This window comes from Perna viridis, chromosome 11, assembly GCF_037379345.1.
Source record: "Perna viridis isolate PV_CMFRI_1.1 ecotype Kerala chromosome 11, ASM3737934v1, whole genome shotgun sequence".
Taxonomy (NCBI): Eukaryota; Metazoa; Mollusca; class Bivalvia; order Mytilida; family Mytilidae; genus Perna; species Perna viridis.
Window position 1 is genome coordinate 17,061,292 of NC_142455.1, and position 16,319 is coordinate 17,077,610.

General features: G+C 32.1%; 1 protein-coding gene across 1 annotated transcript in view; it reads left to right on the plus strand.

The window, feature by feature from the left end:
* Positions 1 to 15,947, plus strand: part of LOC148603154 (calcitonin gene-related peptide type 1 receptor-like) — a 55,276-nt gene extending 39,329 nt beyond the window's left edge. Inside the window, exons 6-14 of the mRNA XM_088553061.1 lie at positions 1,702 to 1,828; positions 5,747 to 5,900; positions 7,095 to 7,161; positions 8,989 to 9,052; positions 9,727 to 9,812; positions 10,693 to 10,831; positions 11,968 to 12,009; positions 12,995 to 13,177; positions 14,956 to 15,947. Coding sequence (XP_088409187.1) covers positions 1,702 to 1,828; positions 5,747 to 5,900; positions 7,095 to 7,161; positions 8,989 to 9,052; positions 9,727 to 9,812; positions 10,693 to 10,831; positions 11,968 to 12,009; positions 12,995 to 13,177; positions 14,956 to 15,015 — 922 coding nt within the window. The 3' untranslated portion in view covers positions 15,016 to 15,947. The remainder of the gene's footprint in view (positions 1 to 1,701; positions 1,829 to 5,746; positions 5,901 to 7,094; positions 7,162 to 8,988; positions 9,053 to 9,726; positions 9,813 to 10,692; positions 10,832 to 11,967; positions 12,010 to 12,994; positions 13,178 to 14,955) is intronic.
* Positions 15,948 to 16,319: the final 372 nt, after the last annotated feature.

Here is a 16,319-nt window from a genome sequence, read left to right on the forward strand (position 1 = left end):
TATAAATACTTTACTAAATCTCAATAACAGACTGATAGAGAACGATATTAGTTTGTAGCCCTAAATACACTACAAACTTGGAACATGGGACACAGGGAAGCCCTAAAGATAACCATCATCTACTTTCTAGAGAAAAAACAAAACAAAAAAAAAAAAAAAAAAAAAAAAAAAACAAACGCGCCGAATTTCTAATCAATGTCACTTCAAGACAAGGTGAAACATGACCTTTAATAATCAGCATATGATGAGCTGTATGCGTAGCGTACGTCGATTTCAGAGGTTAAAACTTATTAAAATCAGTGTACTAAAATTTTGTTGGTATGTCTAAAGATATTCCAAATATACTTCTGATTATTAAGGAGATTAATTAACTGTTTGTTTTACAATTATGTAGGTCAAATCTGTGTGGAATATTATCTTTATTTTCTTCATTGAACCCATGTAATTTATGTTACAAGTTCAGTTGAAGATGACTTTGTTTACCTTCTCCAAGGATTTAGTTTGAAATCACTTGTCATTGTCATTCAGCATAGAACTCCCTTCTGAATTGAAAGCTGGGGTCAGGAAAGTTCTAGTTCCTTTGAATCACATACATTCTAGCTGTTATCAGCCATCCCCTAGGAGATGCATGTGCTGATACATGACTTGTTATGAAACCCGAGTTTCCAATACAAGTCAGCAGTCCAATCTGTCCAGGATAATTATAACTATACAACTATTATAAAGACACAATATAGCTTTCGCACACTTTCTATGACATTTCCAAACTTAAGTTGTAGCAATTTTTTGTCACGCAAATCAAGCGGGTAACGGATTGTCCTTTCTGCAATTATTCATAAAATGTGGAGGCTCTGAATAGTATGGCAAAAGTTAAAGCTATTGTCATTTATCCAGTATGTTATTTGTAATTATTATACTTGACGTAAAAATTCGATTGTTTTTCTACCCCGGACTTGACTTTGTATGAGAAACTCGGCGGGTGTTTCTAGAAAAGCAGAGGACGCTTATCCTACCGATACACCTGGTCCATGCTCCCAACTTTTAGTGGAGTCAGAGTTGCTCGTTTGCTTTTATTACTTTACTTTGTATGTATCACTTAAGTTACTTCATGTTCTTTGTTGTGTATGTCTGTTTTCCATGTCTGGTCTTTGTCCCTGGATTACACCCTCTTGACTCCTGCTATAACCTTAGTTACCTTGATTATTCCTATCTACCTTGATTATTCCTATCTATCTATCTATCTATCTATCTATCTATCTATCTATCTAGAAGAGTCTGAAAAATTCCCAACGATGTTAGAACTGTCAAATTTGCGATGCAAATTTTTGGTCGTTCCCTCCGCGGGACTCGAACTCGTACCGCTGTGACATTTATGCCAACACCGCCTGCACAGTTCATCTATGTGTTATTGTGATCCGTCTCGTACTACCATACATCGTATACCAAGTAAGAGCCCTAGATTAATCCTACGAGAAGGAATGACTCGGTCAGCGAAAGCTATATTTTTTATATAGCCTAGCCGGCCGAGTGGTCTAGGGCGCTGGACTTTGTTGTCATAGATGTCACAGCGGAACGAATTCCGCTGTCCCGCGGAGGGAACGACAAAAAAATTGGATCGCAAATTTGACAGTTCTAACATCGTTGGGAATTTTTCAGACCCTTCTATATATATATATACACACACATTTTTCAACATTTCAGACAGTTACGATGTACCAGAGTGACCATCCATAAAAATCTCTTTCTGTCGTATATCATCACAGCCATATTGTGGATAACTTACTATGCCAGTAGTGCTTTTGACCCAAGAATCATTGTAGAAAACCCGGTACGTATTGAGATTTCATTAGTCGAAGATACAGTTCTAGAGTTGCGTTTAACATTTACACTTTAAACTACAACTCTGAATTGTAAATACATATAAATACATTATTCATATACAACACGCATATTTCGGCATGCTACATATGCGTTTAAGGAGTGACCTATCATTAGCCGGATTGGAAACAAATCATAAGGAAGATTAAGATTAAAAAATAAATTGAGTATGAGAAATATACAAAACCATTAAGCTACTGCTAAGCTCGAAACACTTTAATAATCGTACCTACATTTGTAGCTTTTCTAATGAATTGTACCGGTTACCGGTGCAAAGTTGATATCTGTTATTGTATTATTCCCTGTCTCATCCATGCAAAACGTAGTTTCAAACGGTAAAATAATGCGTATGCTAATTCAATAACCGGAACTGAAACCGGTTGTTAGACCCGAACTTATAACCCTTTTTACATCCTGTTCGACCCAAACTGATAACCGTTTTAACATTATGTAAAAATTAACATATCAAGATTACATATGTGTACACCCCTTTATATGGAATAGATATAAGTCAAGGTTTACTCTAAAAAATATAGAAGCACAAGTGAATTGACATCCTTGCATGCAGAAATAAGTATCCGCAAAAAAAAAAAAAGAATTAATTCGGTGAACACCATTCTCCAATTCTTCCATCTGTGCCAATGCATAGTCAAAGGACTATAGTTGAATAGTTCCGATTGACATGGAAATTGAAGTCAAGAAAATGAATGGCACTTAAAATGATCTAAAAAATAAAATAAAATGTTGTAGGAAACATACCCCGTTGTGTATCATATTCATCTTAAAAAAGCTAGTACTTGTTAGTTTGTAGGGGTTGCATAAATTGAAGAAAATTAATGTAATCTTTTGGCAATAGCATAAAAAATATTTGGTATAGTATGCCCACGTGTTATACATCTACCCTACTATGTCATAAAGTTGACATAAGGTTAATAAACTGTAAACCTACCAGTTTATTACATTTTCTGTTACAATATCTGATTAGAACTATTTTGAAAAGCGTTAACTGTGTTTGATGTTTTCTAACTTCCCTTAAAAAACCTTTTACTTTTGTATGTTGCCTTTAGTATTCAATTTGTACATTAAATGGTATATAGGGTGCTTAAATCGTTTAGAAAAGTAAATTTATTTTATGTTTATCTTGAAATAAGTCATTTACTCTGGTTTTGGATGCATTAAATATTTCAGTGTCAACCTCCGTAAGAATCAGGCAGGGGGTGAAACATAGTATTAAAAAAAACGCACCACTTTACAGTGTATATGTGAACCAAATCAATAAATAAAGGAAATAAAGACAAAGATTTTTTCGTGGTAAACTGAGCTGTCATCTTATATGAAAACACCGCAAATGAACATCTCGTGGGCAGAAAAAAAAACTCTAGTTTCTGAAATTGTAATGAAAAAAAAAGCCTAACATATCCAGTCATGCAGAGACCAAAAAGTGGTAATTTCAAACAAGGAAGACTTCCTTTAGTATATTTATATTTTCAGGTTTTATTTTCAGAAATTTTATTGGTCTTTCTAGATTTGCCTTATTCTCTAAAAGTATTGTACTTGTAAATTTTTGTTTTAAAATACATTGATCTTATCTTCATTTCTTAGCTCACCTGAGCTTATGCCATCACTTGACATCCGTCGTCGTCGTGAACAAATTTTTCTTTGAGTAATGTGCACAAGATGACCATTGGGATTTATGATCCGTGATAACACATGACCGCCGTTACTTAAAATAGAACATAGGAGGCTGAAGACATTTTTTTGCAAATAACTCAAAAGTTGTTACCTTTAACGAAATTCTGTCAGGGTAATATTCGTCAGCATCATTGGATGGACCTTTGCCAAAAATTTTCAAAACAATTCATCATTTGATGTAGGAGTTAAGGCCCCTGAAACTTTGAAAATCTTCTTTTCTAAAACCATTGTACAGAATTTAATGAACGTTGGCATATTTGCTCCTTAGGTTATCCCACACGATATGACATTTGGGATTTTAATCCCTGAAAAACCATAGAAGAAAAGAACATAGGTGGTCAGAAGACAGTTTTTTTCCTAATAACTCAAAAACCGTTCCTTTTGGCAAAAGTTTTGCTGAGATATTATTGTTCCACATCATAAGACCGACAAATGCCCAAATTTCGAAACAATTCAGCTACTGATGGCTCCTAAAACAATTCTTATTTTTTCCCCACATGCACATCTTTGAAAATGTTCTCTAAAACCATTTAATATCATTTAATGAAAATAAGCATATTGATTCTGTAGTGTAATGTGTTCAGAATGACTTGTGGTTTAAATCCGTGAATAGATACGGCTGCCTATACTAAAAATGGAAAATAGGGGTCTGAAGACAGATATTTGAAATAATTCAAAAACTATTTCCTTTAGCACAATTCTGGTTCAGGTAATAAAAATGCTATTAAAAGCATTTCCGGCATTTGACAATTCAGTAAACTTTAACTTAGCCTGTCTCATTCGTGAAGTTTTTCAAATAAGCAAATGATAAACCAGGTGAGTGATTCAGGGTCTCTTGAGATTCTAGTTCAATAAATATTGTACCAACATATTTTAAAAGTCATAATGATCGCTATCATGTAAATCACAACGGATGAAAGCTATTATTGGAAAAGTGATTGTAACGCAATGAAATAATTATGTTCACTATATGAGCGGCTATTTGAGAACTTCTTGACCAAACAGCTGTTTACTGAGTTACCATAAAACAGTAAAATAAATAAAATCTTGTTTGTTTCTTATTTATTTATTATAAAGATGTTAATGCAATTAGTGTATGAAATAGTACAAGTAGCGCCTTTAGGAAGTATTTCTGTAGCAAGTTTCAAATTATTTCCATTGTATTTATGCATTCTGTACATTCCTTATCTCCTATGTCAAGATCGATATTTCAAAGAAACTCAGGGTTAGTAATTTGTACTTATCTGTATCCAAAACTCTTATTAAATTTCACCCTGCCTGGTTTTTCTAAATACATATATACATAAAACGTAGACAAATCAACATTCATATGTTACATTATGCATCATTTAATCATAAAGAATCATCTTTAGTTATTTTGTTACTTATATCAAAGTATATTGATATGTCTAAAAGCCAAGATCTTAGTACATAAAATGAGGTTTGATCCTGATATTGAAAGATTGCAGCCATTAAAATCATTATAAGAATGATATTCTATGCAATAAAAGGATATTGGGTTGATTTATCCGTTAAAAATAGAACATAACGTGACAATAAAATGACAAATATGTCTTTAATGACTATATCAAATACGGCTACTAATAGTCTTATTTTATATTGTTGATAGGTCTTTGATGAAAAAAAAATGTATGTCCCACTTTGTGCTAAAACTAATATGATATATTCATTTTAGTCAGAGAAGTTATTTGAAAGAATATTCGGTACAATAAAATTGCGTGATTTTATTTAATGTTCTAGTGACTAAGTTAATGAAGTATGAAACAAGGTAGCAATAAAATATGAAGGTAAAACATTTAAAACTTAAGATTTGAAAAAAATTGTCCTTAGACAAAAATTAACTGAGACACAAAAACCAACTCTTCACATACATCCCAAAACAAAAATAAACGCAAAAAGAGCAAAAACAAAAACAAAATACAAATACAAACAAAACAACAAAACAAACAAAAACACCAAACGAAATCAAACCCAGAAACCAAAAAGAAATCTTGTCTCGATTGTTTCGGATAGTGTTAAGAAATATAGTTTAGTAAATAATGCCATATGAAACTCAGCACTCTGTTCTATTTATCTCCATTTTATTGTGTTATCTATCTTCAGATGTGGTGCAAGTTCTACAAGTCCTTACTCAGTATGCGTTATCTATCTTCAGATGTGGTGTAAAGTTCTACACGTCCTTGCACAGTATGTAACAATGTGTAACTACGCATGGATGGTATGTGAAGGATTCTATCTACATACAATACTTGTGTGGACCTTTAGCAATGAAACTGTTCTTTTAACCGTGTGTTATATCATAGGGTGGGGTAAGTTGTAATGTCTATATGCTATGTACTACATAGTTGTAGAAAATGAGGATGAATATAAAAATTGTGATGTGGTATGATTGCCAATTAAACAGTCACCCACTCAAAGTCAAGCGACGAACAATTTAACTTCTACAGGTCACCACACGGTCTTCAGTGGGCATAACCAATACTACAAAGCAAGCTGGAAAAGGCCTAAAATAAATGAAGTGAAATTATTCGTTAAAGACGAAAATCGCTTTAATCATTAGGAAAAACGTAAAGCGAATAATTATGAACGTAACAAATAACGAGAACCACTGGACTAAAGATTCCTGGCATGAGACAGGCACATAGAGTATCTGGCATGGGTAAAATGTTTGAGACCGCTCACCCCCTAACCCGAAAGATTGGTAGAATATTCAACAATAAACTAAAACCAACTATAAATATCTTTTGAATTCAGATTTAGCTCTTGTTATTAATTCAGAAAACAAACACTTTAACAAATAATACAAAAGAGTACGTCTATTAAACAAAGGGCTTGTTTGAGGATTTATTTAAAAAGAAAGTGTGTAATGCATAATTAAATTCTCTTTTCAATGATACATCAAGGTAATTTTATATAGATATACCATTATTTATACAAGGCACCCTTTATGAAACTAATCCAATGCATAGAATAGCACTGACGTGGTAACATTGGAAAAAATAATGCAATTATTAATTTTATATAACTTCATTTCTTCAAAAAGCCTAATTCAAATTTTGATCAAAGAAATTTTGTTGATTTTTTTATTTAATGCATATAAAGGTAATTAAGGGAACCAATATTCTAGCGGAAATAAAAAAAAAATGTAATGCAGGACAAAGACCAGAGAGAAAAAAACAGACACACACAATAAAATATATATAATAACCAAAATGCTACGCACAAAGCATGCACAACAAAAGTAAATGAGCAATTCGGACTCCACTAAAAACTGGGAGCATGGAACATGTGCCTCGGTAAGGCAAGCGTCCTCAGCTTCCCTAGAAACAATCGCCTGGTTTCTCATAAAAAGTAAGTCCAGGTAGACCAAAGAGGAAACTATGACAAGTCGAACAAATCGGTACTCAGTATTCTGCTGTGTTGGACAAAGTGACAATATCACGAAAATGTGTTTGTAGAAGTACTACAGTAACTTATAAAATAAATGTATTTATATAATTCAGTGGTGTCTCTGATTCCATCTGCAATTTATGTGGGGTACAGAGCAAACAACAAAGAAACAGACAAAAGGTAAATCGATAAACTATAATCACGAGTTCAAAAAACAAAACAAAACAAAACAAAAAAATAACAAAAACTAAAAACAAAGGAAAGAAACAAAGGCTTAATAAAATAACATTTGTATTATATGAATAAAATTTTAATATTTTTACTTTCTTTTAAATTTATTACAAACTGCAATTGAAAAATATACATGCACACATTTGTATAACGATTCATTGTTTTAAAAGTCAATATGAAAGGGTAATCAAGGGAATCAAGATTCTAGCAGAAATCAAAAGAATGTAATCCAGGGACAAAAACCAGACATGGAAAACAGACAAAAACAGCAAAGAACACACACTTAACAAAATAATGCATACAAAGTAACAAACGGAAATGAGCAACTCGGATTCCACTAAAAACTGGGAGCATGGACCAGGTGCACCGGTTGGGTAAACGTCCTCAGCTTTTCTAGAAATAGATAATTAGACCATAAAACCATTAGTGTTTCCTTATTCAATTTCAAAACTTGTACAAAATGCCATTTTTAGCAAAGCATAATATGAATAATTTTAGACGACTTCTGTTCGATACGATCGTTTTTCTTGCTTAAGTGCCAGTCTTTGTACAAATCAGGCAGGGGATAAAACATGGTATGAACAAAACTATTTTGAATTTTATTTCACTTTTTGCACCATCAGAATCAAGGGAAAAATACAAGATGTTCCATGTCACTGAATAAAATTGAGTTATAATTTCATTGACATGCACTCTGAAAATGAATATTTCAAGGGCAGACAAATTTGTCAATAACTTCACTTCATTTTTCTATTATTCTATTGAAAAAAAATGTCTGAGCAAGTCAGTATGCAGAGATCAAATAGTTGTCTTTTCAAATAGAGAAAGCATCCCTGAGTGAAATCAAATTGTCAGGTCGGTGGGGTTTTGACATGCATGTTTCTTGTTTTCCCATATTGCCTGACTCTTACAAAAACTTAATTAGAACGTGAATATACCCCCTTTATGGTGATCCTTGATCTTCTGTTTGTGGTTACACTATATTTTCAGTGGGTGTTTTTGTTAAAATCATTTCAAAACTGATCTTGAAATACTTCTTGGTTCTGACAATAGTTCGTTCATAATAGTTTTTGCGTAAGAGTCTTTTAAATATCAAGGCAGGAAATAAGTACGACAAAACGACGGGATGCCTTGGAAATATTCACCCAATTCTATAGTTATAAACGTCGTAGTGATCGTCCTCTTTTCTGAGAAATGTTTAATTAGTAGCATTTATTTAAATGGAACTAATAAAAAAGTAAATAAACTAAAGAGAAATAACGTGTAGAAGACTTGTGAAAATGTTATGAATACACAAACATGAAATAATTGAAGTCTTACCATTAATGAAAATGGAAATAAATAGGAAAGAAGGAAAGATGTGTTCCATACTGCAAATGAAAACTTTTACATAGGTCATTAAAACAAAAACAATACAAAAACAAACAAATATACAAAAACAAAAGACAAAAACAAAAACAAAACAAGAAACCAAACAAAAAAAAAACCAAACAAACAAACAAACAAAAACTAAACAAAAACTAAACTAAACTAAAAAAATAAAAACAAAAAAACAAAACAAAAATTTCTTCTTCTCATGTTCATTTAACCATTGCACATGTATGTATATTGTATAACGATGATGTTTATGCCAAATCTGCTGTTAGCTGGAAACATAGGTTGCAAGTGACCAATGGTCGACCACAATAAAACAACGCTGAAGGGAACGGTAATAGAAATCATGTCCTGGTAACCAGTAATTTGACCATTAAGATTTTGTATGTGTTCCATTTATAGCTGCTGGCATGAAGATACATACTACAAATGGATATTTACAGGCCCAATTACAGTCTCATTAGTCGTAAGTAATAAATGATATATTGAATAACTTACTTACATGCTGTTCTTCAAACATTTATTTTAAATCTTTGTGCGTCTTAAAAACTTACTATTACGTTACATGCTTAATTTGACTAGGAATAGAGACTATCTTTTCCAAATCAATTTTTTAAGCGTACCATTGTATGATTGTTTTTTTTGTCTTGCTTAGCTACCTTTGCGACTGTGTTTTTACTCAATACAACTTCAAAATTTCAACAATTATCACAGTATTGTACCGATAATATATTATACTTTTCTGTATTATTTTTTGTTACAATGCATTACAATGCCTATTGTAAGACCTGACATCTCGAATCGTGACCACTTGACACATAGTCCAGACTACTTAGTTCGTGAATAACATTTTCTGGAACTTTTTTTGGATTCATAAATTGGTGAATTTATTGTATGAGTAGTTTCTAAAAACATTTTTATAAATAACCTTTCCGTTAGTATTAGTGATGAAATGGGAATTTGAGATGTTACAGACGGTCACTGTATATTTTGAACTAGCTAATGCCATGAATGTGCCATACGAATATGCAGGTGTGGGTTAAAGATGGTATACATTGAATTTTATAAAGCTTTTATTGTTTTTGTAACTAGCTCATATCATATGTGTAATGACATATGTACATTTTTTACTGTTTGCAGATTAACTTTATCTTTTTGCTCAATGTGTTACGAATATTATGCTCAAAAGTGCGATCTCTAAACAGACAAGAAACTCATCCTGTAAGGTATGTACAGCTAAGATACAACGATGCGTTTGAATGGAAAACGTATCTTGATAGACAGATATATCAAAAGTTCTAATTGGACGTCCTAAAAAGTCATAGATCATAGATGAATATGCAGATATCATCATTATTGCTTTCCCGTTCTAATGACAACGGAAATGTACAAGTAAATGGTAATTTGGTTCCAGCATTCGGGAGTTTAATGTAAAGCAAATGCAAGGAATACCCCTTCTATCAATATAATAAATTCTTTTGTGCTGCTCACGTGATTGAAAGGTATACTCTTATCAACAACGGTATTAGAATCAGGTACATAGATCTTATCAAGTGAACCTTATGTTTTAGCACTTTTTGAATTGAATTTATAAATTTAGTAAAATAATGTATAATATAAATCGAGTCAGAAAAAAATTGCCCTCAACAACCTATGATCTACCATAAATGACATCGAGCAGTTGCTGCTATGTACAAAATAATTAATAGAATATATTTCAATAATAAATGCTATACAAATTTATATAGGATGTTTGTGAAAAAAAAAGAAAAAGAAATTCACGTCTTAAAGATATTTGTATCATTGTATATTTTAGTCTTTCATTACCTTGTATCTTCTTAGGAAAATTAGAGTAGGTTTTTTTAATGTCATAAAAGTCGCGACTGAAATACCTTTCACTTATTTCAAAAAAGAAAAGTTATTGAAAAAAAAAACAAACAAAAACAAAAAAGACTATATTGCTGACACAGTTAAGGAAATGTTAACTTAGCCATTTTTGTCCATTTTGAAAAAAATGAGTTATTCACCCTTGTATATTTTCATACATAAGTAGCAAATTCTTTCTCAGATGTTTGATTAAATCGAAATTGTAAAATTACTTTACAGACAGACAGTGCGAGCTACATTAATTCTCATCCCATTGTTTGGTATCCAGTGTTTTCTAGTCCCAAACAGACCGGATGATAGTGCGGAACATCAGAAATTTGCATATGACATAGCATCAGCAACTCTTGCATCATTCCAGGTTAGTTCCAAATAGCGACAAAAATATGCAAGCGTCAAAACTAAGACAGATATGACAAGTGCATGGCCTAATAGTGAAGACAAGAAACAGACACTATATACAAACATAAGGAAGCGAACACAATAATATACAATTACTTCTGGAAAAGTAATCAAGGAACCAAAATTCTAGCGGAAATTTAAAGAATGTAATCCAGAGACAAAGACCAGACATGAAAAACAGACAAACACAACAAAGACCATATAATAAACAAAATAATACATATTAAGTAACAAAATTAAATGAGCAATCAGACTCCACTAAAACCTTGGAAGCATACACCAGATGCACCGGTAGAGTAAGCGTTCTCTGCTTTTTCTAGAAACACTCACCGAGTTGCTCATAAAAAGTCAAGTCCGGGGTAGACGAAAGAGGAAATGAAAGAGTAATCAATGACCGTTTTTCGAAAAAGGCATCCACCACACTAGACAAATATGTTGTCGATAAAAATTTCCAGCATTCTGAAAACTAGGAAAACTAAAGGACTTGGGGACCTCTCACAAAAATCCGGAAGTATATGCCCCGGCACCGGAAGTCGGGACCGACCTGCTCTACAAGCGGTACCTATCACACAACACTTTAGTAAAATCCGGTAAGAGTTTAGATACAACAATGTCAATGTAACCTAACCCTCACCCCTTTCCTGAAAGGCAGATCCACAAATAGTTTCATAGATTCTATTCATACCCACGCTTAAAGGCAGTGGTTATTTTCAAAGTGATGTTTATTCTATGGACTTCTGTTATTTCACCGGCAACACTTTTTCACCATCAATTCATCACAAACTTCCATTAAAAATATGATTTAATGATTTAGTTATGACCTTCCTGTTCAGATTTTATTTAGTATTCATATGTTTATTTGATGAACAACGGCCACTTAGTTCGTAGTTAGTTGAACTTTATACTCAACATCTTCGATCTACTTATTACGGTTTAAACGTCTTTTACAACAAATGACTTCACCGAAATTATTACTAAGACATATATACAAACGTGCAAGGCATTTGTTAGTGATTTTACACAAACATATATATTTTACATATAAAAAAAAAATTGAACGAATGATTTTTTTGTATCAATAATCTGTCTTTCTAGGGGTTTTTAGTAGCGCTCCTTTTCTGCTTTCTGAACGGAGAGGTAAGATGGTTGATATTTTTCTTTATAAAGGTATTTCATTTTTATGACGAAAGAAATATTCAGTAAGAGACACCAAACAGAATGATACGTAATTTTATATAAATGTTACTTCTTCAATCAGTTTTCTGTGTTTCTGTGTACTGTATTTGATTGCTCAAGCTTTGTATGAAGAAAAATAGAAAAAGGCCAAAAAATGCATCAAATTTTACTTATAGTTCTTTGTTAACAATGGCGGATACAGAACTGGTGTATTATGCGTGCAATCATTTTATAATGCATTAAGATATAAATAAATGTTTACACTAAGTAAACCACACAGAGTAATCCTAAGAACCAAGATTCCAGCGTAATTCAAACAAATGTAATCTAGGGACATAGACCAGACATGGAAAACAAACACAAAGAACATAAAATAAACAAAATGATACATACAAAGTAACAAAAGTAAAAGAGCAACTGCGACTCCATGAAAACCTAGGACCATGGACCAGGTGCACCAGTATACGTCCTCTGTTTTTCTAGAAACACCCGCCGAGTCTCTCATAAAAAGTCAAGTTCAGGTCAGGGTAGATGAAAGGTGAAAGGAAAATTATGGCACATCGAACAAATCAGCCCCATGCACAGATAGACACAACGCAACGATCCACGAGCACACGAAGACGACCACACAAAAAATATTCATCAAAATAAATCTTTGTTTTTTCTTGCATTCTGAATCTTTTGTCATTTTATCTGGTTTCTTGAACAATTTTCGTAAACTTATTGTTCATGCCAAGCCGTTTGTCCTCTGTAAGCTGATATTATGCGATTAATTTAATCTCATCGTGACTTACTCGACTTCCTGTTATCCGTTTTTGTATACGATATTACCTAAAACAACAACGACATTGCTTTATTTGGATTAATATCCTCATGTTATATCGTATTGTGTTCTTTGTATCTAAGATACCATACAATCTTAATTAAATAGGTCATATCGTTGTAGGTGCTCTTTCTTATGAAAACCCAATGTAAATGGGTGAAACGTCGAATGAGTCGAACGGAGACCGGAAGAAGTTTTGTATACTCGGCAGTTCAACAGGGAAATAATAATAGAAAGAAATCCATTCATTTAGCCAATCAAAAAGTACATGGTAAAGATGACAGTGTAAAACTAGCTGAACCAGAGGTATTTTTTTAACATGGAGAAAATAAGTTGGTTGAAGTGGTTTGATTTGTATTTCAAATTATTAACCAGTTATTGAACAAAACATTAGCTTGATTTATATAATGCCAACAATTTGCATTGTCTTTCGGACCAGCCTATTTGTAAGATTAAGCAGTTAACTGTAAATATTTGTAAGAATCAAGCAAAATAGGAAAAATCTGAAACGTGCATGTCAAGACACTACCAATCTGACAATATAATGTCACTCGAGGATGCATTCTCTATTTGAAAATACTATTATTTGATCTCTGCATCATTGATTTGCTCAAAATGTTTTCAAATGAGTTTTAGAAAAATGAATTTGACAGAGTTATCTGCTCTTAAAATGTTCATTTTCAGTGCATTTCAATAAAATTATAACTCAATATGATATGGAAAATTTTGTCTTTATTCCTTGATTCTGATGTTGCAAACTGTCAATAAACTTTCAAAATGGTTGGTTTTGTCGTACCATGTTTCACCCCTGACTGATTCTTAATTACATTGTAGATGCATTTCCTTGAATTATTTAACAATATAGTGTACATTATGTTTCTTACAAATCCATTAGAGGGTAAACCGGTTAATTTAGCGGTTCGAAACGGCCAATTACGACTTCCGAAAGATATTTCATGTTGCATCCTCATAGGTACAAAAGGGGTGCAAGTATGATGATGTTAATTTATTTTTATAACTCCTATTAGAATGATGCAGATGTTATAATATGTCATTTTATTTTGAGGTAAATCTTTAGAAAACACATTTTTAACATAACTTGTACATGATGATTAATTAGACAACCAATTTATACTTACTCACTGGGTATAAAGGGAATAGTAAATTTATTTTTCCCTGAGGTACAACTATTGCCCAAGGCGTTACTGAGAGCCATAATTGTAACTGAGGGGAAATAAATTTACTTTTCCCCGAATAAAGAGTCGGTTAGTGTTTCATTAAAAAGAAAGAGACAAAAGAAACAAATTTATACCAAAGACTGATAGAGACAGCATACTAGATCTCATGAAATAAGGAAATCCATATACCTTTTCAAGAAATCATGCACATAGTCATATTTTTTTTTACTTCGAGGAGAAAGCAGACAAATTGACTTGCAACTGACCATGCTTTTTTATCGTCAAACTGAAATTTGAAAACTTGACTCGACCTTGAATTACACTGAAAGCTGAGAATTCTGAATGAGGCGTTAAAAACCTTACTTTTAAAATATTATTGACCGGTCAATAGTCTTTTGGCGTACAACAGAATAGAAAAAAAAACTATTCACATACATTATAATAAAAAGTTTTAATTAACTGGTTTTCTAATGTATTAAGAAATGCATTTTCCATAATACACTAGTAATATCCTCGATGATGGCCCTTTGATATGTTATTGGTCCATGATGAAAAAAAAACATAACAAATGTAGATTGTAGCCAATAGATATGAATCACTGTCCACCAGTCTATACACACATAAATAAATAAAAAATGCTTTTAAATATTTTACAGGGGGTGGGGGGTGGGGGGGGAGATGATTATGTAGATGAATAGAATATCACTTATGTTGGTGTATTTATAGCAATACTCCGAGTACAGAGGTTGCAATGATATATTTTCGATAATAGATAGATGAACTATAATTCAAATTCAAAACGAATGCATCATTTTTGCAACTATAGAGGTGTGTAAACAAAACTACTCGACTCATGTTGTATTGTAAGACTTTCCTTACATATTGTTAATTTCCATTATGTTTCAGGAGAACAGTGACCAAGATTCCGGTAAAAGTAAAACAGAACGGAAATCATCAGTTGTTTGATCTTATGAATAAACCGGAAGTGCCTTAACATCATTGTGACATTATATGACGTAAATGAGTAATATATGAAACCGAAAATAGGGTAGACACAAGTAGCTTGGTTATGTACCTGACATAAACGGTATTTGAAGAAAGTTATAAAGCTGTTCTTGACTTAATTTAAAATTGTTTGGCACAACAGACATCTATTAACTCAAAGATTTAATACAATCATGCAACGTTAGTAACTGGTTGGTAGTTGACTTCAGGAAGATAAATGCTGCACGAGTTGGTATTAAGTCATAGTACTATTCCACTTCGATTGTTATCTTTTATAAAATGTATTTGAGGAAAAGCAACATCTGTTAAGTTTCAGTCATTTCAGCAGTAACAAGATGTAACTTACTAGTATAATGACATATATTAACAAAGATACAATTAACCGTGTTTTATATATAGATCACTTTGAGAATTGCTAGTCAAAATACATTTTTTTTTATACTTTTTTTATATTTTATAATAATACCATTCCAGAGAGTAAAATATTCATAGTCATTCAAAATACGCAAATACAATCTGTCCTCTAATTTATGCATTCCCTGTGAAACTAATTATATTTGTTACTTAATGAATCATAACTTTGTATGCGTTCATGAATATGACGCTTTTTTTTCCGAAAAGATATAAGTACAAACAAATACTTCATGTGAAAAAACTTAAATAGCCCAAAGAGTCAAATGTACAGCTAATACATACTAAAACAAGTAAATATCGAGCACGAAATAAACATTTTCATCGTACAAAACAACAATCGCTTTGGTGATGGAAAGGTTACAGGAGATATTCTCTATTCTGTTTTACAAAATTGCAGTATAATTGTGGAAAAGGGATTGTTGATATGTGACATTTTGTATTACTGTATACTAGGCAATAAATCAAACATTTACCCAAAATACAGTTTGTTTTTATATGACTCAAAAATTATTCCTTTGACTTTTGTCATAAAGGAGGTGATTCATGCATGTCAAAAACCCACTGAATTTACTTTTATTTCTTAATCAGAATCAGCTACAGACCATATAACCAGTCTTAGTGTTTCATGTGATGACTGCGCTTTTGAAATAGAATTTATACTGTACATCCAATTAGCACTTTGCAAGAGTTATTGTTCTTGATTTAGTTAGATTTTGTTGATTTTAAGGAGATATAAATGTATGATTATCTAAAAAGTACAGATCTTAACATGGAAAGGACAACTGTTACGTAAAAGTATAGCATACGTTGATTTGAAAAGCATTGTTTGTTAGGGGGGTTTTCTCCACCAT